The 25,495-nt window shown below is 47.2% G+C and overlaps 1 protein-coding gene across 1 annotated transcript in view; it reads left to right on the plus strand.

Moving 5' to 3' along the window:
• Kank4 (KN motif and ankyrin repeat domains 4) overlaps nucleotides 1–25,495 on the plus strand; it is a 63,552-nt gene that overhangs the window by 26,966 nt on the left and 11,091 nt on the right. The window contains exons 2-8 of the mRNA XM_021161381.3: nucleotides 5,045–5,127; nucleotides 10,524–12,440; nucleotides 13,615–13,726; nucleotides 15,777–15,995; nucleotides 17,202–17,289; nucleotides 19,175–19,394; nucleotides 25,091–25,233. Coding sequence (XP_021017040.1) covers nucleotides 5,112–5,127; nucleotides 10,524–12,440; nucleotides 13,615–13,726; nucleotides 15,777–15,995; nucleotides 17,202–17,289; nucleotides 19,175–19,394; nucleotides 25,091–25,233 — 2,715 coding nt within the window. The 5' untranslated portion in view covers nucleotides 5,045–5,111. The remainder of the gene's footprint in view (nucleotides 1–5,044; nucleotides 5,128–10,523; nucleotides 12,441–13,614; nucleotides 13,727–15,776; nucleotides 15,996–17,201; nucleotides 17,290–19,174; nucleotides 19,395–25,090; nucleotides 25,234–25,495) is intronic.

A 25,495-nucleotide genomic window follows, 5' to 3' on the forward strand; every position in this document is an offset into this window, starting at 1 on the left:
TGGGGTTCCAGAGCATCAGACTGGTGGGGCTGCAGGAATTGGGAACTGCTAGTATGGCCTCAGGAATTCCTGGGGCATCTTCCTATCATTACCCTACCCCACCAAAAGATTTTCATTCACTTAATGTCCTGAGCCACCAAGAAGCCCAGCGGATTTCCAGTGTTAAGTAGACTGCGCATCCTTTTTAGTTTCATTGATGAGCTGTAGGGGGAGGTGGGAAATCCTGCTCCTGATTTCCCGGATTTGGAGGCATCAAGGTAAAGAAGGTTGTGTGTTTTTCGGATGTCTTTAGATGTGTCCCTCTGAAACAATGGCAGTTCCCCGGAACAAGGTTGCAGCTGATGGATCTGCGCAGTCTCCCTTTTCCTGTCTGAGCCAGTATTAATTTATTAAGCAGTGAATTCGTTTCTGACCCAGCTTGCAGTATTCGTATACTGCAAAAGGGAAGTCAGTATTTGCTTTTCCAGCAAGGTCCTGGGTCACCTAACCAAGTCCTTTAACAAACAGCTGGGAAGCAGACTAGGCTGTGCTGAGTTTACAGGAATCTGCTCCATTGAAGCTGGTTTCGTGGGAGGGAGCCGAGTTCTTCCTGTCTGGGCTGTCCAGAGTGGAGGGGCGCTTGAGGAGGGTGATACGAACACAACTTGCTCCGCAACTGGCCTCTCTTCTCCAACAAGCCCTGGATGCAGCAGCGACAGTGTGGGCAAAATAAGAGAAACACTTGAACAAAAGCGTGGGAATGGAATTACTGAGATTGTGTTAATATGCTAATTACTAACCCTGACCCCGCCCCCTCCTGTTGGGCAGGAAGTGATCCTCCATGCTGAGAACTCAGCTGGTAGAATCTCTTAGGAGTCATCTCTTTTCTTTGGTATCTCATCTTCAGCCTATATCCAAGGATGAGCTGAGCCGGGACAGCTTCTTAGCACAGGAAACAGTTCCACTTGAAAAACTCGGGTCCTAGGATGAGGAATGAAAGCTCTCATCACGTCATCAGGGCAGGATTGTCCTAGGTATGGGGGGCTCTTTTGGAAAGGGCGCTCTGTCTCTGCCAGGTGATCATGAAGGGACCAGTGGGGATGCTATTTAGTGCACTACCATGCTAAATATTTGACTTTGTAAGGTTGAATTGTCCAAGAATTCTGTGGCAGCGAGGCTGTGCTTCGAGCCAAGCTCTCTTTTCAAGGAAATCCAAGGTGCTATTTATTTTGGCGTGCAGCCTGCTCTGTGATGAAAAGTGGGGTTTTTATTATTGCAGAATAAAGAAGGGGTTTGAGGAGAACAAAGATGCAGGCGCGGGTCTCAGTGTCAGGACTAAGGCAGGGAAGCTGTCTTTATGTTTTGACTTGAGGTTAAATGGGGTTTGAAAATGGCATCATAAAAGAAACCAGTGTGGAGGGGCAGGGCAGGAGGGAAGATGTGCAGGAGCTGGGCTAACCTGAGGAGACCATTTCTAACAAGGTCTAGCTGTACAGGGACCCTCTTTGGTGGACTGCACAAGCAGCCTCAGGCCTTCCCTCCTTACTGAAGTTCTGAAGGACACTTTGTTATAAAATATAATGTGCGGGGTGGGGGGGGGGGGTTGGCCTGCCTGGCCTGCCTGGCTGGCTCATGCCAAGATGCCCCCTGAGAAATCACACCGTGCAACAGACCTGATATAAAGGAGGTTTATTTGAGGAAGGGAGGGCCTGGAGAAGGGGTAGAGACAGACAGATGGGAGCAGAGCCATGAGGGCAGAGAAGGAGGGGACAAAGAAGGACAGAAATAGGGAGGGAAAGACTGGGCAGGAACACATGGGAATGGGGAGAGGGGGCCAACTGGGGTGGCGAGTAGTCCTTTTATATGTAGCCCACACCTGGCAAAGAGTGACGATGTATAAGGTGGCAGGTGATGATGTAACCCACTGCTAGGTCCCTGGGAGGAGCCTGGTGGAGCTGCCTGTAAGCCAACAAACACACTTGCCATTCTCCCCCTAGTCAACTGGGGAACTTTAGGCTGGCCACATAGCCTCTGGCTGCCTTAGTGTCCTCATCTATAATTTAGAACCAACTCCCACGCTTGCTTGTGTGTGGGAGGGGGTAAAATGACACCCAGTGCTTGGCACCTGTTCATTTTTCGTTGTAGGTTCTGTTTGAAGATGGATAAGCTTGTTCCCCCCTTTAGTTATTTTAAAAAACACCCTTTAAATACGTAGATCTGGGGGTCATACACGAATGCATCTTGTAAGAACTAGTTGCTCTTCCACTCTTCCAGAGGTCCCGAGTTCAATTCCCAGCAACCACATGGTGGCTCACAACCATCTGTAATGGGATCCTATGCACTCTTCTGGTGTGTAGCTAAAGACAGCCACAGTGTACTCATATAAATAAATAAATTAATAATATTTAAAAAAATATTTTTGACCTTCAAAAGCCTGCTGCTCAGGAGAGGAGTTACAAAGATAAAGCTATGCACTCTCAAGGAGTTGAGAATGGAATGAGCTACTGAGAAAGGCTGGGCTGTCCCTGGGGATCCTTGAGACCCGGACCAACCACAGAGGACAGCAGCAGATGTTAAAGATTGTCACACTGGGGATACAGCCTAGCAGGGTGGTCAACAATTGCTGTAGTTGCAGGATTCCATGTTAAAGGGGGACGTGACCCACAGGGAGTACCAGGCATACTCATGCTTTGTGTTTCTGATAGAGCAGCGTGTGCCGGCGTGGTGTTTGTTCTCCCTTCCCCCAGCCATCAAGCATCTGCCCAATTCCAAGGAATCTCCCTTAGCCAAACTCCAAGGTGTCTACCGTAAGAATCGTGGAGAAAAGTGGACCCAGCTACGGTGGAGAAGGAACCGGCGAATTCTTTCATTCCTTTCAGTGTTTAAACCCCTTTAGAGTGAAAAGTTGTGAAGCCCTTCCTCAGAGAGCTGGGTTTCAACTCCATTTAATACCTGTAGCCTTGAAGTGATTAGTTTTAAGTGAAATGCAAGTGGAGGGTGGGAGTGTGAGGGAGACTTAGAGGCCTCCACAGAGTTTTTCATTCTTAAATCCAGCCTGATGTGTATGGAATGATCCCTAGAGGTCATTTGATCCCACATTTGATGGATCAAATTCAGAATTCTAGCCAAAGGCAATAATAACTCTGATGTCCCAGGTGCTGCTTAGAGTTCGCAGCCACAGGTCTGGCTACAGGTGGTGGTCTCTAGCTTTAGAAAGGTGGACTCGTGAGGCCCAAGCTGTCCTTCCTTCTCCAGGCCTAAAGGCTTTTCAGGAATTGAGCAGAGAAGGAAGAGATATTAGCCAGAAACATTCTCCTCCCAAGGAGAGCAAGGGACAGTCACAACTGTGAACTGGGCTGGCCAACTGAAGGACAGCCATTACCCCTACCACAGAGTTGGAGCTGGCTAGGCTGGAGCCCCTGTTACACGCCAACACCTACTTGTTACGTACGTCCACTCTTAGCCTCAGTTTTCCCACCTGAACACTGAGCATAACAATCCTATCTGGGTTAAGGTAAGAACTGTACGAGACAATTCAAGTACAGTAAATGCTTCCAACCCTACTGGTAGCTTGGTAATGTTACAGGATGTGGGGAGCGGGAAGCAGAATAAAGAAAGGTTAAGGTGATAGGAAGGCAAAAATGACATTCCAAGTTTGACTTGACACACTTGTCCAGCCCTCCCCTGCCTTCCATTTCACACACACCAAAGGCTGCAGATTTGGGGACATGGGAGAATCAGAGGAGTCCTCTACCTAGGAGCCTCCTCCTCACCACAGGGCCGGCTCTCCATCATCCAGGTTAGGACTCTCCATGCTTTTCCACTGATCTCCTTCCAGGCCACCCCAAGACCCACCATCTCTGTGGTCTTTGTTGACTCTGACTTGTCTGCTCCAGTCTATTCTCTACCCGAATCAAGCACTTGCTGGTCCAGTAACCTGTTAACTCCAAACCCAGTGTGATAAGAGTCAGCCTCAGAATTCTTGCAGGAGCACCTCTGCTTCCACAAAACATGTGTGCCATTTGAGGCTCAGCTGGATGTCGGAGAGGCCCTGTGACTGGTGCGTGGAAACTGTGACAGAAAGCCAGGCACAAGCTGGGGAGGCACCGTACTCTTAGGGTTTATGCCACGAATAGTATCTGGAAGTCCTGAATTTCCCTCTTACCTGGCAGGCACTAATGTCATCCGTTCTCCTGTGCCCACCCTGGATGTGTGTGTTCTAGAGGGTCACTCCTCATTCTTAGACCCACATCGTTAGCCCACTGTTCTCTGTTGTGGCTCTTGCCGGGCACATTAACATTCCTCTAACAGCTCTGCATCCGCTGTTATGGCTAATCCATCATTCTGATGTAAATTGACTGATAATCACAAAAAGCCAGTTTCTGGCTGGGTCCTTGTAATGGGCTAGGAGATAGAGAGGGTCCTGGGAATGGGTTAAAACTTTGAGGACTGATGGTCAAATCTTAAGGTTGACAAATTCAGAGTAAGGACAGTGTTCCCATTGGGAAGTTTCTGATATCTTCTGGCCAAATGGGTCACACTTCCCCTCATCGCCATGGTTATAAACCACCCCTCTGTGTCAGTCCCTCGTCGACGTGGTTATAAGCCCCCCTCCATATCAGCTCCTTGTCTGTCTTGACATTATCTAGTTTTGTCTCGAGTTTGATTGGACTGCCTCAGATGACCTCAAATTCATCACAGGATGGATCCCATTCTCTTACCAGGTTGGGGGAGGAGCCAGACATTCTTGGCTCCTTTCAGCTCCATCAGTAGTCTACTGAGGAGCCTCAGATACAACAATTCACCTAGCCTCAGTGGCCTTGTTTGCCAAACAAGAGCTTGAGCTAAGTGCCTCTTTTAGTGTCAGCTAGCGCTAGCGTTCCATGAGGACACACCCAAAACCTGACTCGGGAATGTCTAGCTTTTCAGCCCACCTTGGAAAGCTGGTTTGTGGCCATCTCTAGGAGAAAGGCCCAGCTGACGGTTACTTTCTTTGTGCTGTTTCCTCAGCTTCAACGTATTCCAGCTCTGGCAGGGCTGACAGTCTCTTTTTCTTTTCTTCCAGAACTTTCCACGAATCTCGAAGACTCGGTGGATGTGGAGTACCTGAGATACTGAACTTTGTACTCACGATGGAGAAGATAGATGGTAGGCAGGCGGTTTTCTGTTCCCTGATTCAGAGGGTTAGTTGGTTTGGAAAGGGTTAATCACCACCAGTCCCAGGGATGACTCTGGAGAGGTCTGCAGGGGAAATTCTCCCAACAGCCAGTGCTGGGGACCCAGAGCACCTACTTCAGCTGTGTACCGGAATGAAAATGGAGACTTGTAAAGTACAAAGCATCAAACATTCTTCAAACGCACGTGAATTCTTTTTTTTCTTCTCCTCTCATCCAAGTACGAAGAATGAAATAGGATGTCTGGCGTCATTATCTCTGAAGGACTGTGGAAGCTGTTGGGGGCAGTATTCTGGTTTAGGCCAGGGTGACTGATCTCCCCTGGGCCCATTCTTGTGGTCTCCCAGATGGCTGGACCAGGCCTGAATGGTTTAAAATGGCCTTGTTTGCGTGTCTGATAGTTGACTTCTGGGCCATCGGTGATGACTTAACTACATGTCATTCATCATTCAGGAGGATGGCTGGGGCGTGGGGCCATGTAGATGCAGAAGAGCGAAGCACAGGCAAACTCCCCTCCCCCAAACCTGCCCAAATCTCAGTGGGCAGTTAGTGTTCACATTGCTGTCTTTGTCCTGATCGTTGACTCCTAACCCTCAGGCGAAACCAGTCACAAGGACAATCTATGAGAAGAGTTACCCAGTGGTGATATAATATTGGGCATTTTCCCAAACTATCTGCCATACCTCATGTATACATGGCTATTAATGCTATCATCCAGGGCTGGTACAGAAGGACGCACAATCATTAATAACACAAAATCATTAATAACTAACATTGTGAGCCAGGCGTGGTGGCACGCGCCTTTTAATCCTAGCACTTGGAAGTCAGAGGCAGGTGGATTGCTTTTGAAGCGCGACTCTCTAGTACCTATGGGTCTCCTATAGCTTGCTTTTCTTTTTCCCTCTCCTGATTCATTGTCTGGTTATTTGGGGCATTTTCACCCTCCACCAAAGACCAATCCTCACAGAGTTAGATAGCCCAGAGAAAGAAGGGGCAGCTGGTCCTCCTCAGTCCCGTCAGAATCTCCCCATGTCACCTACCCACAGAGTCAAACAGCCAGGCATCACATTCCCTACTTTACAGAGGGAAAAACTGAAGCATAAAGAAAAAAAAAATGAAATTCGTTTTCCAGAGCCACATAAGTGGGTTTGTTTTATCGGTTCTAGCTTTCATCTTGAACAGAGATAATTCTACATACTTCTTGCCTTGGGGCCATGCCTGTCACCAGATATAACTAACAAGAACTCAGCGTAATATGAGGTTCGGTCTCATGCATAGGGGCTTGCGCTCCAGCGTTACTCTTGCCCTGGGAGAAAAGGCAGAATGCAGAGGGTAAGGATCACCAAGTTGGTATGTGAGTATGGGTGTGGCTATGTGGAGGAAGATGCCTCTTAAACAGCTCACCTCTTAAGAAAAGATACATTTGGGCCAGGGAGATAGCTCAGAGGTTGGGAGCACTGGCTGCTCTTCCAGAGGACTCTAGTTCAATTCCCAGCACCTACATGGCAGCCCACAACTGTCTGTAACTCACACCCTTGCACAGACATACATGCATGTTGGGGGTTGGTAAAACACTAATGCATGTGAAATAAAAAAATGAAGAAACTTAAAAATAAAGATATATTTCATTTATGTGTATATGTCCAGGTAGGCATATTCTCTGTGGGTGCCCTTGGAGGCCCACTGGAGGTAGAGTCGTTTGTGAGCTGTCTGACATAGGTGCTGAGAACAGAACTCAGGTCCTCTTGAAGAGCAACAAGCACTCTTAACTGCTGAGCCACTTTTCTGGACCCCTAAACCTCTTGCCTTTGACATCTTCTCAGTTCCAGGCTCCTTTGGCTGCTCTTGGCTATCAGCTGAAATATTTTGCCTTTCAAGAGTCTGTTTCATATATGATGTTATGTAGTCATGCCCTAGATCTGCTGTTCCCAGAGGCTGCTGGGAAACTCTGAGCATTTCTACCTAGAGGCAGTAGACTGCTACAGTGAACAGTGCAGCCTCTCCTTTAGAAGTCTCTGCTTTGGCTCACAGGTCTCCTCACTTCCCCTTGGACAGATATCTCCTCTCTGACTTGGTGTCTCCTTTAGTCCAGGGTCCTTCTGAGTGGACCAGCGGGCTTCAGAGTACAACTTGGGAAACTAACAGAAGCAAGAATGAGAATGTTCCCGTAACTTCACTTGCAATGACTCTCCTTGAGAAGTGGGGGAGTTGGGGGGAGGGGATGTTGTGTAGGTAGATGGGAAGGCATGTGGTTATGTGGAGATATTTGGGTGCCAGGGTGCACTGACCCCTTGTCTATCTGAAGTCTGAAGCAGCAGGGACCATGGTGTGACTCAGAAGTTCACCCTACTCTCTGCTGTGGCTGTGAAAACCACCCACAGGACCGTAGGTCTATTTAGCCATAATGTGATGCAGAGACTTCCTGTGTCAAGTTGCCTCCATCCCGTTCTCTAGAGATGCCTAAACAGAGGACCACTGAACAGGCATGTAGCACTGCTGGAAAGAGGAGTCATTGGACACACAGCCCCAAGCCCTCTCCCCCAGCAACCCCATCATTAGTGTCTTCTTAAAGCCCACCACTTTCCCTCCGAATAACTTCCTGTTTCTCTCACCTTGGTCATATCAACAACCCCTCTACTGGTCCCTGGCTTCTGATGTATCTTTCTTTTAATCCTTGACAAGAACGTTCATTTTGAGCTGTGCAGGATGATACTCAACTCTAGTCCCAGGGCTGCCGGGACTGAGGGAGGCAGAAAGAGTAATAGATAATTCAGGGCCAGCCTGGGCTACACACTGAGACCTTATCTTAAAACCAAATGAAACCAAAGCAAGCATAGATCTAGTGAATTCTGTGACCTAGCCAGTAAGTCACGTGGTTGCCATGCATACAGGCTGCTCCAGCTTTTCTTCACCTTCTCCATTTTGTCTTTCCTTACTCTTCCATCCCACACTTTAAGCTGCAGCCATATTGACTTATATCCACCCCTGGCATGCTGTGTGAGCTCACAGCTCTGAGTCTTTGCCATTTCTCTGACCTCTACCTAGACAATGTCTGTCCCGGCTGTCTGTTGCTGGAACGCAGACCACCCTGAAACTTAATGGCTTCCCACGGTGTTATTGATTACTGATCCATACTTAGCTGAGAGCCCCTCCCTTGAGGATCTGCCTGTAGTTAGATGTTACTTGGTGACTTTTATACTTAGGCTTGACCTTGGGCTAAGGTGGGTAGCACAGACTTTTTCTTTCTATCCGTCCCCTCTTCACCCCTTCTCCTTCTCCTTCTCCCGATAACTTCTCTGGGACACTGCCTAAGCTTCCTCACATCATGATGGCCTCAGAGATCTCATAGTAGCTACCATCTCAACATTTGTGCATTCTGAGAGGCCCTGGTAGAAACTACCAGTCTCCTAACTTTTGAGTTCTCTTAGCATCTTCGTTACCGTATTCTTTTGGTCAGAGCATCGCAAGCCAGCAGAGATTCAAAGGCATAAAGGAATAGCTTCCTCCTTCTTCATGATTAGCTTGCTTGGCTAATGGGGCTGGGAGCCAATGGAGCCATCTGGGAGATAAACTGCTTCAAAGTCATTTTTTGCCCTCTTGTTCTGGCAAATTTCTATTTGTTCCTATAATATCCTGTTCTATGTTACTCTCGTGAAGTCTCCCTCCATTAGCAAGGTAAAGTTTTCCTCTATATCCAAGAAAACATGTCCAGAGAAAGGGAGAAGTCGGTCAGTGAGGAAGACCCCTGTAGACTGTGCCCAGCACATTGCACTGCTTGCTGCTGCCTTATTTGACCATGAATCCTTTGAGAGAAGCGGCTGCTCCTGGCTCATCCTTGTGTTTCCAGAATGTAGAGTTCAGCAACTGACACATAGGTCCTCAGTAAATAGTAGGTGAGGTAAGTTGACTGAATTGCTGAAGTTTTATATTTTTGCACTAAAACCCAGCAATCAATCCCAGCGAATGTGGGCAGGCCCTCCTTCATTCCCAGCGGTGAGTCACATATGTTGATTTCCACCTTGGGACCTCAGTTCTTTATATTTGGGTCTTCCACAAAAAATAGCAACTATAACACTGAGACTGTTTATCATGTGCCAGGCATGGGACGGAGTGTATGATAGTAATTATTAATTCATCAGGCCGCACAGTAATCTTATATTACCTATTATTATTTTCCCGTTGTAGATGATACTACACAGAGAAGCTGGTAAATTTCCCAAGGTCATGGCGGTTCCGATATTCTTTTTGATTCTCTGTTTGATTTTGTTTTTTCTTTTGAGACAAAGCACCACTCTGTAGCTCAGGCTAGCCTGGAGCTTGAACTCCTGCTTCATTTAGCCTTTGAGTCCTGAGATTACTGGTGGGCACTTCCACGGCCTGCCAGTCTCTGTATTCTTGACTTCTGAGCTTAGTTTTCTCAAAGCGTGTTCTCACAGAGGTAACATGGGTGCCTGTCTTATGCAGAGCATCTCGGAGGATCAAAGACTATTTAGCCTGGGGCGGGGGATGGAGAATCTCTGTGCAAGTCTCAGTGACTTCAAGTAGTCATTAGGCTGACAGGTTCCTCACGTCATCTGTGGGAGTCAGGAGGGAGACTGACTCCACCGTGGGTCAGGCTTCCCTAAGAGGCCCTGGGCTCCACATCTAGGAAGATGTGTGTCAGTCCCTTTCGACATTTACGGGCTCTCCTCCCTCGCCAGTTGTTTCACAGCCCATGCAAACTGTGGTATTTCCTCACAAGCACAGGTGGAACTCACATTGTTACCCCATACTCAGTTTAGGGAGAAGAAACTTTGGGTAGCTATGATCAACTGCTATTTCTCTTTGGTGTTTAGGCAACCAGAGGCTTAGGCACACTGGGAGCGTAAATAATGCAGGAATCATAAATTATCAATAGCTTAGCCTTTTGCAAGATTTACTGGAACTAATTTAGGCATACCAGCTTCTTTCTGAACGCTGAGAAAATTGTCTGTTTTATCCTTCAGAATCTTCCATATGTGTACCTGCCGGTTGGTACCTTTCTCTAACAAATGCTTGGACTTCAGTTCAGCAGTTACATGATGCAACCCCCCCCCAAAAAAAAACCCAAACAAACAAACAGTGTGAGACAATTTTGTTTTCGTGGTCTGCAGGCAGGTTCATGATAACAATAACTGAGGCTTATTGAAAATAAGAAAGTGCAGACGTTGGCTAAATACACATTGATTTGATAAGATGCTATCCTAGCACAGGCACTAAGTCCATAGGCTCAGCGGCACCCTTCAGAGGCTGGACTGCTGGAGAGAAATCTCATAGGATAACGTGAGGTCACAGTCACAGATAGCCTCAGTTTAACTTTGTGCTTCTTTCCTTATGCCTTTTATCTCTTAGGCAAGGACCAGTCCTCTCAGGGGGATGAAGAGAAAGAGCCTCCAAAGAGCTACCCTTATTCTGTGGAGACCCCGTATGGTTTTCATTTGGACTTGGACTTCCTCAAATATGTGGATGACATTGAGAAGGGACACACCATCAAAAGGATTCCGATCCACAGACGAGCCAAGCAGGCTAAGTTTAGTACTCTGCCCCGAAACTTCAGCCTTCCCAACAGTGGGGACCGCACCCATGCTGTTCCTCCCCAGCAAAACTGGTCTCCTGTGGTACCCAGAAAGATATCCCTGGGGATCCAGGAGCCATCCCAGCCACTGCCACTGGGTGATCTCCCCCAGGCCTCGGTGCAAGGCAGTGAGCTGAACTACCACAGGAAGGCCCTCTTGGCAAAGGATGCCAGGCAGGTGGAGGCTGGTTCTCTGGAGGATGTAGGGAGTGGACGGCCCCAGCTGTTGAGAGCATCCAGCATGCCTGCTACGCTACTGCAAAACCAGGTCCCTGAAGAGCCCAGCCTGACCTCAGGCCCTTCCACACTTCTTGCCCTCCCTCTGCTCCAGGATGAAGGCAGTGTGTATGATGGTGCCTTTGACCCTGCAGAAGGGCTCATGGGTTTCCAAGCATCGGCCCAGTCAGCAGACAGGGAGTTGGGGGAACTAGAGCCAGCAATTCCAGAGCAGGTCTGGGAGGGGGCTGAACCAGAAGAAGGTGACCTCAAGGCTTCAAGTCACCTCTCTCAGCCAGGTCCTTCCTCCGCAGTCCAGAGTATCCCCATGGATCTAGAGGAAGTGGAAATTCAGCACGACATGAGAGAAGCAGAGCTGGTGTTAACCCCTGGCTCCGCCACTCCCAGCCCGCCCCCTCTGCCGTCCCCCATCCTTGAGAATGATCTCTCCCTGGACGAAATCGAGCTGAGCATCAGCGAGATCCCACCCCCTCCACCCATAGAAGTGGATGTGAGGAGCATTGGGACCCGGGTAACGGAGGAAAGCCTGGGCCTGCTGGAGACTGATACCAGCAGTATCTCCAGCCTGAAGAATCAGGTTCTGGCCCTTGAGGACAAATTGTCGGGGAGAACAGAAGAGCTTGCCCGGGTCAGAGCTGCCCTTGAGCAGCAGGAAGAAGAGACCAAGGCTAGGGAACAGAGGATTCAAGAGCTGGAGTGCACTGTAGCCCATTTAGAAGAAAAGCTTAGTCAAGAGAGGGCCAGCGAGGCTCCGGACAGGACTGATGCCATGGTGAACACTGACCCTCTACATGAGCTCATCCCCCGAGAGTCACATGATAAGAACATTGGGGTCAATCTGCTGAACACTCCGGATCCTGAATGCCGGGCACCAAGAGCAGAAAAGAACGGCTTCCCATGGGTCCAAAATAATCACAAGCAAAGCTCTCCGAGCCCCGAAGAACCCGTGCTGCCACCCCAACTGTCACTGCCAAGGGGACCTGAGCAGGTCCTCGCCTCATCTCTGTGCAGCTGCCTCTCCATGGAGCTCCGGATTGAAGAGGAGGGTTCTGAGCAGGAGGGAGGCCCACAGGAGGGAGCTGGGGGCTTGAGCAGGGCAGCAGGAGACTCTTCCTGGAGCACAAGAGAATCTGCTCCCGTGATCAGGGAGGAGGCCAGCTCAGAGCTCCCCAGAGCAGAGCGTCCAGGAAGGCCAGCCAGTTCCCCACAAGATGCCACAATCGGGCAGTATGTGAAGAAGATTCAAGAGCTTCTGCATGAACAGTGGAACTGCCTGGAGCATGGCTACCCGGAGCTGGCCAGCGCCATCAAGCAGCCCGCCTCCAAGCTCAGCAGCATCCAGAACCAACTGCTCAGTTCCCTTAACCTGTTACTCTCTGCCTACTCAGCTCAGGCCCCAGAGCCGAAGGAAACTCCCGCCCCTCCCCCCTCCACCCCGCCCCCACCGCCGCCGCCAGGTAAAATATTCATGCTCACTTCTCCTTTATGTGATAAATTGTAAGGGATAAGAGGCTTTAATTCTACGAGCACGTTTTTGAAAAAAAAAAAAATTAACAGCCCCCCTACCCATGGACTCGGGAACAAAACGTGATCTGTAGATGCCTTGCTGCTGGATTGTGTCCTGCTACAAGGCCACCCTGTACAGCTAGATAGATAGCACAGGCCACAGAGAGGTATAGAGGAAAAAAACATTTGCCAAGCCATAGCCTGTAGAACTGAGTTTTCCCTGAGGGCACCTTGTCTGTGATGCATCATGTACAGACCACGTCTTGGGCCGAGAATGACACTGCCTGTACACCTCCTGGGGTGTTCGTTCTTTGCCAATTCCCACTTTCCTTTCTGGCTTTTCACATCAGAGATTTTTCTCTAGCTTGAATTTGGAGGAGCATTATCATGCGATCTGAAATCGTTCGTTTAATATTTGGTGTGAGAGAAGATAAGGAAGAGGGAGGGAGGGCGAGGAAAGAGGAGGGGGGTGCTCACGTGTGGAAGTCACCCCTTAGTCACCCTGATCTGAAACCACTAAGTCATCACACACACTCTATGCTGTTGAGTATAGCTCAACTGTATAGTGCCTTACAGAATACAAGTTGGCTTCCTGCCACAGGTCACAAATCCGCTGCTAAACTTTTCTGCTACTTCCAGATTTGCCTGTGGGACACTGTCTTCCATGCCATCACATAGCACCAAGTTTGTGACCTGGTTCATGTACCAGTCATGAGTCCAGTGTCATCACAAGTGACAGCTTGCATGCTATTCAAAGGACCCTTGAGATGTCCTTGAGTAGAGATGAATATAGAACCTTATCTACAGATCTGAGCTCTACCATACTGTTCTGTGTGCAAGTCTGAGCTCCAGACTCCCCAGCCCTGAGATAGAGACAATGCCAACACCACACACGTGGTTCTGAGAAGTGTTCCAATAACTACTCTGTCATCCACACAGAGAGAGGGACAAACATTGAGCATGAGGGCCTCTGGCTAACAGCCCTAGAACATCTGCTCTGCATTACCTGCCCCACCCTCTGCCCTTTCTCCTTTTCCATATATGCATATCCTCTCAAAGCAATAATCCTAGTTTGAATAAATACACTAAGGTGATTCTAACCTGTGATATTGTGTGTCTGTCTAGAGATCTCTCCGTCGACCAGCCTTAAATCCATAATGAAAAAGAAAGACTATGGCTTCCGTGCAGGAGGTAATGGGACCAAAAAGAACCTTCAGTTTGTTGGGGTTAACGGTGGGTAAGCATCACGTGTGAAGCTCAGACTGCCTTCCCTGCTACCTAACCCGCTGTTGTCCCTAGGACCCCTTGCCTGGGAGACATATCTGTTTCTCATTCTCCTGCAGGACTCAATCCCCATGGCCTGTTAAAACTCCACATTGGGCTTGCATATGTCTGACTCCTTGACAGCTATGCTGGTCTATTGGAACCTCTACTTTTAGTATGGCTTATCCTGGTCTCTCCACGGCCCGCCTCCCGGTGGCTTGTGGGAGTTCAGGGTCTTTAGGTCCTGTGAGAGAGGTCTCTGACTTGAACACTACACTGAAACCAGCGCAAGCATGGCTGGTTTGTCAAACTTCAAACTTGATCTTTGTTTATTTCCAGTGCTGGGACTTGAACCCAGACACACACTAGCAGGCACTCTGTCTGCCACTCCACCCCCAAGCCCAATCCACTTCTTCTTTTCTCCTCCTCTAATGCACTACAAATCCAACCAAAACCATTGGTGCGGAGCATGAGTCAAGCCTTCTCTAGGCTGGGAGACTGAGCATCAGATATAGTCACATGCCATCTAACACCAAGAATGCATTCTGAGAAAACCATGCCTGGGGATTTCATCACTGTGTGAGCATCAGAGGACTGCACAAGCTAAGTCCTCAGTAGCATCACTGAATGGTACAATCTGGTGTGCATGCAGTCTGTGGTTGAATGATATGTTCTTAAATCATACATGACTGCGTACTAAATTGGTCATTTCACAAGTGTTCATTAGAAGACAGCTATATGCTAGGTGACAGGGTGTTGAAAAAAAAAAATCAAGTGAATCCCAGTTGCTACCTTTTGCTCACAGGTAAGTGAAGAGACAAAGGGAGCCGGGTGAGATGGCTCAGCAAGTGAGAGTGCTTGCCACCAAGCATGAGGACCTGGCTGACTCCCTCAGATTGTCCTCTGACCTCTGTACACACACTGTAATGTGTGTAAATGTGGGGGTGGGTGGGTGGGGGGCTCAAATAAAAAAATAGATGTAATACAATTTAAAAAAAGAAAGAAAGAAAAGGAAAAAAGAAAGGGGCCTGGAGAGATAGCTCAGCAGTTAAGATTACTGGCTATTCTTCCAGAAGATCCAAGTTCAATTCCCAGCAACCACATGGCAGCTCACAACTGTCTGAAAGTTGTGTTCTAGGGAATCTGAATCTGACACCGTCAAACACCAATGCACATAAAATAAAAATAAATAAATTATGAAAGAAAGAAAGAAAGAAAGAAAGAAGGAAGGAAGGAAGGAAGGAAGGAAGGAAGGAAGGAAGGAAGGAAGGAAGGAAAGAGGAACTGCTAATTGGCAGTTCTCTTGGCGAGGAAGTGCGGGATGATACAAATGCCTGAATGGGTTATACAGCCCAGACCAGGAAGGGTCCTGAAGGCTTGCTCACCTTCCTTTTTTCCTGTTTCCTTGCCCTGTCCAGAGAGTCTTCTCCTGGCTAATCCTTAGTATTTGGAACTCTAGAACCACAGTGCTCATTGTGGATGTATATCAGGGGCACCAAGCTTTGAAAATTCTTGATTCCAATCATGGAGACTGGTGCAATTAGCTTGGGGTACAACATTCTCCACAAACTAAGAATGCTAAGTATTCCAACGTCCTGGTGTGTCACTGAGGTTAAAAGCCTGTATTACACACACACACACACACACACACACACTTTATTTTTGAGACAGGATCTTACTATGTAGCCCAAAATAACCACACACTGAGACCTCTTGCCTTAGTCCCCTGAGTGTGTACCACCATGCCCAATTGTAACCCATGTTCTCTGCTTGAAGCAAGTCTTCCTCCCTTTAGTCTTGTTCACAGGCATTCTATTTGTGGTTAGTATCGCATAGATCCTGTGTGGAGCAGGTCCTGAGGGGTTTACCAGATGTAATCTTGGCTGGAATAAGGGGGCTAAATGAGGAAATTTAAGGTGGGTCCTTAGACTTGGGCTTCTCTCAGAAGCATGTACTGGTGTTGGCATTGAACCACCGGCCCTGGTCAAGAGGGATGACCCAAACGACCTTTGCCTCTTCCGTAGCTATGAGACCACGTCTAGCGAGGAGACCAGTGGGGAGGACAGCTCCCCTGAGGATTTGTCTGACAGGGAGACCGAGAAGAAACAGGATTGCTCAGAGTCCAGGGAAGACAGAGACTTGCATCCCAGCTGTGAGGCTGGGCAGGGAGTCCCTGAAGGCACCAGAAACTCAGGCCACGCAAGTGATCATGGGGAGGAAGTGTCTCATCTGAGGGCTGAGAGGTGAGTCACGTGGGTAGAAATGGGGCACATGCTCCTCTAAAGAGGGGCAAGGGCATATCTCTGCTTTATTTAGTCCCTTTTATGTGTGTACATTTTTACCAATCCATTCAGTAATGTTCGTTGAGGTTCTATTTTGTGCCAACTCCTTTGCCGGGTAAACTAAACAGATGTGACTCTTGCCTTCATGAGGCAGAACCCCAATGGGCCAAGTTTTTCCTATATATAAAACCAGCATCTGTTGGTGCTATGAATAGGACAGAGTTGACAGGTATTATTTTATGGAATCTTCTCTGCTGTCCTGGAAGGTAGACCTTACTGCAATCCTTGCTGTATAGATGTGGAAACAAAGGCTTTGGGAGATGACGTGATACCCCTGAGTAGGGCAAGGATTTGGGCCCAGGTCCTCCTGATTCCCGCACAGACTCTTCTATCATGGAGTTGCTGACAACACCAGCACAAACTTGCAGTTCCATACTTGGACCATCAGGGTCATTAATCGACATTAATCGTCACCTCAGTGTCCTCTTCCAGGAAGCAAGCATTGCAGCCAAATAGGTTTGATCTAAGGACTGTATGAGGAAATGCTGTGAAATGTCCAGCCCAGAGTAAATCCTCAATATGTAGAAATATGCCAAGCAGAACCAGTGACGTCACCTCTGCTATCCTCAGCCTGGGTGTGGGGGATGTAAGAACTGAGCTGACTGCCAAGCAGGCCCACAGGCTGCTCCATTGCAACAGCCCAAGATGACAGAGGATGTCCTCACAGTAATGGGACAAGTGCTTGTCACTGTGACCCGCCAGCCTCACAGGTTCTCATTGTACCCACTTGGTTCCCAGGTGTGCTGTCCTTCCTGAAGGACTAACCCTAAGAATCTACCGGTATGGGTTGGGTTCTTTGGATTTTTCTGTGCACCCAGGAAGAACAGCAGCACTTTTTTTCCTGGCGGGGCAGTAACTACCATTGGGCCCTTGTCCTGCATCTTCCTCAACTGCTCCAGTCCCTGCCAAAAGCTGCATGAAAAGCCAGAGCCTGACCTTCAGAAGCCCTCAGATGCCGAGCCACAAGAAGCTATGAGCAGCCATGTTGTTTAGGGATTTCCCTCATTGTGGAATAGTCGCCCACTTGATTGAGCTGCTGAAAGAGGAGAATAAAAGTCCTTCTTGTCAATGCTTGAAGCTAATACATAATCTCTCTCTCTTCTTTAGATATAAACCCTCAGAGGAATTTCTTAACGCGTGCCAGACACTGAGCCAGCACCTGCCGGAAACTGGGGACACCACCAAGCACCTCCTGGTACTCAGAGTTCTCAGTGTCACAATGGGGATGACTCTGGTCCCTTACCTAAGGCAGTGGTGAACGTGCACACACAGACCCTCTCTCCAGGCATTCTGTGGTTTATCCAAATGCTTTCCCTTCAGGAGATGGGCTAGGCTGAGGAAAGAGTAGGGTTCGTACACACAAGCAAGCTAGCCAAGTCAGCTGGTGGCACATGCCTTTAATCCCAGCACTCAGGAGACAGAGAGAGGTGGATTGCTTGAGTTCAAGACCAGCCTGGTCTACAGAGCACATACCAGGGTGACCAGGGTTACAGAATGCTAGCATTTTGCCAAGTATTTTTAGAAGTCATAGCCAAGAGTCTACCACTAGACTCCACCGTGGCTAAGGCTTAAGCTTCAAACTGTCTTGCAGTTCACAAAACCATGGGTAAAGTAGGAAGGGCACATGGATGTGGCCTGGGTCTTCCTTCCAGTTAATTCAATGCCCAGGGCCTGGTTTCCTCATTAGTAAATGACAGTGATTGGTAGCCTGTCTCCATCATCACCCTTGAGCCCCCACATTTGATTCTAGTAAACCATTGCTTTGTTTAATGTGTATTGCTAGGTTAAGAGACCAGAAATAAGAACATACCTCCATTCAATCTTTCCCACCCTTAAATCCCACGGAGATTTGAACCTGTAATTCCTATGTTCTATTTTTAATCAAGAGCTACTGGCCTGGGCCAGGAGGAAACGCTTTCAGAGCCCATTTGTTCCCTCAGCAGAGCAGCCCAGAGATCAAACCAGTCGATTCAACTGTGTTTGTTACCCACCCAACCCTTTGTTTTGTTTGTTTGTTTTTTAATTTTTTATCTTAGCCGATTTGGCAAATAGCATTTCCCAGACTGCTCAGGAGCCCATACGTGAGGTGGCAGTTGATGGAGACGCCTGGTGCTCAAGTTACATAACTCAGCTCTGTTCTGTTTGTTCATTCTGAGATAAATCCTCCCACAGCCCAACCTGATCTCAGACTCACTGAATTGCCATGACCTTGAGCTTTCTGATCCTCCTGCCTCCACCTGTCACTGTGTCTGATTTTAAGTGGTGCTGAGAACTGGGTGCTTGCTAAGCAAGCACTAGACTAGCTTTGTCTCTTTGTTTAAAATCTACCGCTGTATTCCGTAATACCAGGACCTTCCTCTGCATTTTCTTGATTCCCTAGATCGAGAAGATAGTCTACTATCTAGAAATGTATCAGCCTTGAATCATTCTTCCATTTCTGTTCTGCAAATGTGACAAATGTCTATGCATATGCAAGCTTAGCACCGCCCCCCATGAAATCAAACCTTAGGATGTGAATCTCTCTCACCTTGCCCCTACTTGAGAGACAGTAGGTTTTTAAATTACCTCACCCTATAGAATCCTGAAAACAAGGATGCCAGATCCAGTTTATAACAGGGACAAGAAATATTTGATGAGGGTGTATGCTCACATAGTTGAACCAGAACTTATGTCTGGTCATGCTAATTTAATAACTAAACCTAGTGCCCCTTCCAGAATGAGCATAAAGTCATTTAAAATCACCACATCCCAATAGCATCTCTTGCCTTTAGATTAATATTCTAAACATGTGGCCTTAACCATTTGGGCTTGTCACACACAGAACTGATGTCTTTACTTCATATTTGTTTTGTACATGACTGCCAATGGGTGGGAAGTAGGGGGTTGGGCATTGAATATGCCGCAGGGTTCGTGGTCCTGCCATCTCAGACCACCCCCAGCCCCACCCCCAATAAATCATACAAAATGCTGAGGGGAAGTGAGGAGAGAGAAGCAGAAGCTGGCCTATCCAAGGTCACTGGGAGATCCAACTAGGGTACCCAGGCCAGGGACACTCTTGTGATCAGAATCTTGCATTGCAGAGGCAAAGCTTGAATACCATCAGTCAGGAGTGGTTCCGCGTGTCCAGCCGGAAGTTATCTAGCCCTGAGGCTGTGGCCGCCTACCTCCTCGAGGTCCAGCCTCATTCTCCACATCTTCTGAAGCTACTTGTCAACCTGGCTGACCGAAGTGGGAACACAGCCCTTCACTACAGTGTGTCACACTCCAACTTCGCCATTGTCAAGCTACTGCTGGACACAGGTCAGAAATGGCTGTTACACTCTGTCCTTCCTTGAAGGCCTACCTCCTTGTTCTTATAAAATGGGGTCTTTTTATATTGCCCAAGCTATCCCTGAACTCTTAAATTCAAATCATTCTCCTGCCTCAGCCTCATGAGTAGCTGGAACTACAGTTAGGGTCTTTTTGTATCATATTTTCTTCTCCTACTGAATTCCTCTTGTAGTCCAGGAAAAAGGTCATTTGACTGCTATTCTTTAAGATTTTTTTTTTCTTGTGGTTTTTCAAGACAGTGTTTCAATAGGTAGCTCAGGTTATCCTGGAACTCACTATGTAGACCAGGCTGGCCTCAAACTCACAGAAATCCTCCACCCTCTGCCTGTGGAGCGCTGGGATTAAAGGCATGTTTAGTTGTTATTGTTTTGGTTTGGTTTGGTTTTTTAAGATTTATTTACTTATTTTATATATGTGAGTACACTGTCGCTCTCTTCAGACACACCAGAAGAGGGCATCAGATCTCATTACAGATGGTTGTGAGCCACCATGTAGTTGCTGGGAATGGAACTCAGGACCTCTGAGAGAGCAGTCAGTGCTCTTAACCTGTGAGCTATCTCTTCAGCCCCTTGTTTTTTTGTTTTTTGTTTTTGGTGTTTTTTTTGTTGTTGTTGTGGGTTTTCAAGACAGGGTTTCTCTATATAGCTCTGGCTGTCCTGGAACTCACTTTGTAGACCAGGCTGGCCTCGAACTCAGAAATTTGCCTGCCTCTGCCTCCAGAGTGCTGGGATTAAAGGCGTGCGCCACCACGCCTGGCCTCTTGTTTTGTTTATTAATGTGGAAATCTTACAGGTTTGCATTCTTGTAGGGGCTGTGGGGGGCAGTAACTTAAGCAGGGACCAGAGTTCCAGGAGCATGAGGGAATTCCTACCGTATTATCAAGGTGAATTATGACCATCGGGGTTCAGACCTCAGGTCAACTGGATATCAGCCTGCAATTCCCCACATTGCATGTCTTTCTTGCACAGGCCCCATCCTAATCTCTGTATTGTCCCATCTTAGTAGCTGCACAGCTAGAGCAAATCCCCATGGTCTCTACTCTGCCATTTATTCTTTACAATATTTCTCACCCTGAGGTTTCATCAGTACAATAGCTTTTATATTGCAGGTAAGCAAACTGAGACTTGGGGTTAGAGAATTTGCCAAGGTCATAGAGCGGATTTTGCATTTGCTCTGTCTAACTCCAGAGCTGTACCACATCTCAGGAAAGACCACCTTCTATTTAAATAGTATTTAATGAAAACATGGGTCCAGTTAACCCATTCGGCTCATGCATCTCTCCCCAAGTATCTGTTGATGACTTATGACTTATGAATCAGGGATGCAAGGTAAGCCAGGAGTGATCTCTGTTTCTCCAAAGCTTATAGCTTAGGTCAGACCTGGGACCTGAATAGATGGCTCATCAGTTAAGAACAGGCCACACTTCCAGAGGACCCAGGTTCAATTCCCAGCACCCACATGGAGGCTCATACCTATCTGTAACTCTAGTTCCAGGGACATGGCATGCTCTTCTAGTCTCCACAAGAAACAGGAATGTGTGCATATAGTACATGCAGGCAAAACATCTATAAGTATAAAATGCTAAAATAATGATTTTCTAAAAATCAGAGTGGGGTGGGATGATGTCTCAGAAGAGGAATCTAGATGTGATTTGAAGATGGAGTGAGCTGAGTTCAGTTCAGAGAGCAGCAAAGGTGCCCGGAGCAGCTTGAGAAATCCTAGGGAAGAACATTGTGGAACACAAGAAACGAAAAGGTACCTGGGGCCAAAATAGCTTCTGGTTTGGACAGAAGGTGAATGAAGGCTGGGAAGGTAAGCTGGAGGCACACACCTGGGTACCGATGGTACTTGAACGATGTTTGAAAGGCTCTGGGCAGCTGAGCCAGTTTTTGTGTAGAAAGCACATGGTCAGTAAATCCTTCAGAAGTGTTACCTCATGGTAGGACTGGGTTGGCCACAGTTGAGGAGGGCATCTCAGGGGTCCACAGAGACAGTGCAAGCTTACAGTAGGTCAAAAGGGTGAAAGAGACCAACCAGCCCTGAGGTGTGAGGAGAGCGCCGTGATGTATCAAGCTCTGGTGGCTGAGAAAATGACAGTATTACAAACAGGAAGGACCAGGTGTGAGAGATGGCAGCGTTCAACTTGGGGAGGGTTTCAAGTTGCCAGTGGATCACTCAGGTAAAATGTTCAGAAGGCTATCAGTGTCATATATTGACAGAACTCTAATTTAATACTTTGGTGATGTCAGTATCAGAGAGAATTTTAGGCTGCCAATATGTATGTCATTTGTGATGTTCCTGAGAATAAAATAAGTTGGGCTGGTGAGATGGCTCAGCGGTTAAGAGCACTGACTGCTCTTCCTGAGTTCAAATCCCAGCAACCACATGGTGGCTCACAACCATCCATAATGAGATATGGCTTCCCTCTTCTGGAGTGTCTGAAGACAGCTACAGTATATTTAATAATAATAAATAATAATATACAAATATGATAATAATTAAATCTTTTAAAGATAAATTATAAGTTATATATTATTTATATAAATAATCAATAAATATATTGTCTATATATTATATATAATAAACTTAAAATAAATAAAATATTAAAAAGAAAAATAAGAAAGAATTCCAGACCAAGACTTGAGGGGATAGCCTGAGTAAGTGATCTTGCTGCCAAGCCTAACAACTTGAGTTTGATTCCTAGGACCTACATAATGAAAGGACAGAACTAACTCTTGAAAACTGTCCTCTGGTCTCCATGGGTGCATAATCACACACACACACACACACACACACACACACACACACACACACACACACAATAATTTTAATATCTTAAAATAAAATCAGACAGGATAGCTCCTGTCTGCAATCATCTCGTTTGCATGGCTGAAACAGGAGGGATGCCTCTACATGTAGCCTGGGCTATATAGAGAACTGCCAGCTTGGGCTACAGTATGAGACTCAGTCTCAAAAACACCCAGCAACCAACTATTGGTTCATAGTAGTTAAAGGAATGAATGAGGGGTGACTTCCATAACCTTATAAATTTCCACAGTTCTGTTAAGTCAACTTGAGGTTCTTCCTAGGAACATCACAAGTGCCACACATTAGCAGCCTAAAGTTCTCTCTCATTACTGACATCATCAAAGGACTAAATTAGAATTCTGGCATTGAGTCAGCAGGACTGCTCTGACTTCTCCACGGGTTCAAGGCTACCACCGGAATGATGAACTTAGTGGGGTGCAGTACTGGTGCAGGAGAGCATGGCTCTGCTCTGTTTCCCAGACTCCTTGTTGGGGGCGGTGGCAAAGCAGGAGCAACAGCAGCTATCCTGGTCTAGGTGAGAATGCACATACATCTTCACACACCCACAGTCCTTACACTGGTGTGGACCCAGACACATGTCCCATGTTCCGGGTGAGAAAGTAGACTGGAAGATGTCACTAGTGGGATTAAAATCCAGAGCTAGTAAGTAGGCAAGTCAGAATGCCAAACAAGATCTGTTTCTATTGCCATAGCAGATTGGATGGTGAGGACTGAAATCATGTTCACGAATACACCGAAGACTAGACACATAGGCCTCTATGTAGCCCTTGTCTTTAAGTAGCTCCAAGACTTAAAACCTGCTCAAAGTCCTAGGTGAGCCAGGCCAAACTCAGAATGAACAACCTGGGATGTGAGAGCAGCAAATTCTTGCTGCAGCCAACCAGGAGCTCATGTAACTTGGCACTTTCCCCTTGGACAAAGTGACATAGCTGAATAAGCACAAGCAAAGAGAGAACGAGCTGAATGTAGTGTTTCCTCCTCCTCACCAGTGAAAGACATGCTGGTGACAGAACTGTCACACTCCCAAACCTGGGCTCCCTTCAGAGGCTGGCCATGACACGCCCAGAAAGTCCATTACTAAGTGTGTGATTATTGCGGAGAGAGCCATAAAGCAGCCCTCTCTGGGCAGTTCTCAGTGCTGTGTCCTTTATTTTGCCTGAATGTCAGTGCGCTCGTTGAGTGGAAGCATGCTCAGCTGAGAGCCTTCCCATCTCTCCTCTATGGATAGCTGACCTGCTCATTGGGCACTGCTCAAAAGCAGCTGCTGTAGGAATATGGATCTCTCCTTCTGTGCTCTGCGGAGAGGAGAGGCATCACTACTGTGCTGTAAATCATGTGTCTAAAGAGACATCTGCTCTTCTTAAAGCAAACACAAACCAGGCAAGGGTAACAATTAAAATGTATTAGGAAGGCAGCACAGTATCCATTTCTTTTTTTAAATTATGCTTATTTATGTGGGTAGGGGCACAGTGTACACGTAGAAGTCACAGGACAACCTGTGAGCCAACCATGAGAGTCCCTTCCACCATGTAGGTTCCGGGGATTGAACTCAGGTTGTCAGGTTGATGACAAGTGCCTTTACCCACTGAGCTACCTCGTTGACCCAAGGTGTCCACTTCTTTATTGGGTCATAGTGGGGATCAATAGAGTTGTCTCATAGCGTTATCACCTACCTGATTATAACAATGGTGGGCGCCCCATAGAAGGAAGCTGTTACAAAGGGTCTAGATTGGGTTTTCTGTGTCAGCTGGCATCTGTGTTCCTATGGCACAATTCAGAACTAATCTTTGAGTGAGATGAAGGAATATCAGGTTTTTCTTTTTCTTTTTTTACAAAATGTATAAGAAGCCCTGATTGACATTTGTTCATAAATCAGATCTGTTGTAACAAATACCTAAGTCGACACAAGTGTCATTCTGAATGGTAATACCAATGGCTGCTGGTGGCCTCTGGTATTTACTATGCACCCTCCTTGGTGAGTTACTTACATTGACCATAAATTTTGTCCTGATCTACTGAGATGGATTTAAGTTTCCCTCAGACACACAACATTCTGCAATGAGCAACAGCACAAGATGATTTGAGTTTCCATTAAAACTGCCCTGTTGTGTTGTCATTTGGATCACAGGTCACAATCTATGTGTGTGTATAATCCTACCTTGTCTTTGATGCAGAAGAACATGAAAGCATATCCCAGGGGCCATGCTTTAAATTCTCACTCACCACTGTGTCTATAAACTATGCTAATTTGTCATTCTACATAAAAGGTATATTCTTCATTATTCCAGTACTCAATTAGGAAGTTCTTTTCTTCCCTCGAAGATATTTTTATTTGTTCTATATTGTTTTCCTGCCCCTGGTCCATGGTCCATGAGCCCTTGGGAAGACCCTACAGATTTGACCATCATCTTGAGCTCCAAACCATATGATCTAGCCAGAGTGAGCCTGTGGGCACACCTGTAAGTGGTGTGTGGCTGGATGAGGATGGGTTCAGGTGCCAAATCCTAGTCAGACCTCCACCATGTGGATAGTTTGTGTGACTTCTCTGGCTTTCAATGTCCTCATCTAGAAAGATTGTGTGTTGTGCCCAGGTTTATAAAATAAAGTCATCGCCACTGACCCCTTGTCTATCTCTGGCCTTTTTCTGGTCTACCCATTGCTGGGCATCCTCAGGAAACCTGTAGAGAAGGTGAGGCCATCTATAATGGCTGCTAAAAATGTAAGCTGAGGAAACACTAGTCTACAGTGTTTTAGCTAGCAAGAAGTGTTCTATTGAGCTGTTGAGGGGCAGTCTGGTTCCAACTCGACTGTTACAGCACCCATTCCTTCCTTTATAGGTGTCTGCAATGTGGATCATCAGAACAAAGCTGGCTACACTGCTGTGATGATCACTCCCTTGGCTTCTGCAGAGACAAAAGAAGACATGGCTGTTGTCTGGAAACTCTTAAGAGAGGGGAATGTGAACATACAAGCAACTCAGGTAGGTGGAGAGCACTTGCTCTCTCTGCTCCTTGCTCAACATAACACCCTCCAGTTTTAGTCTGTCTGCATGGTGAGGAATTCCGTGTAGATCCATGGAGAGTTTTCCACTTCAGAGCGCTGGGGCCCCCAAATAGCGTCTATCCAAAGCTCCAATACTTGATTTTCCTTAAAGGCTCTTGGGACTTTGACATGCTGGCAAAGGGTCACTGAGCATCTGGTTTGTGTTCCAGACTAAAACGGCAAATTCCATCTGGACTTAA

This window comes from Mus caroli, unplaced genomic scaffold (genome assembly GCF_978045245.1).
Source record: "Mus caroli unplaced genomic scaffold, Mus_caroli_1 scaffold_6, whole genome shotgun sequence".
Classification (NCBI taxonomy): domain Eukaryota; kingdom Metazoa; phylum Chordata; class Mammalia; order Rodentia; family Muridae; genus Mus; species Mus caroli.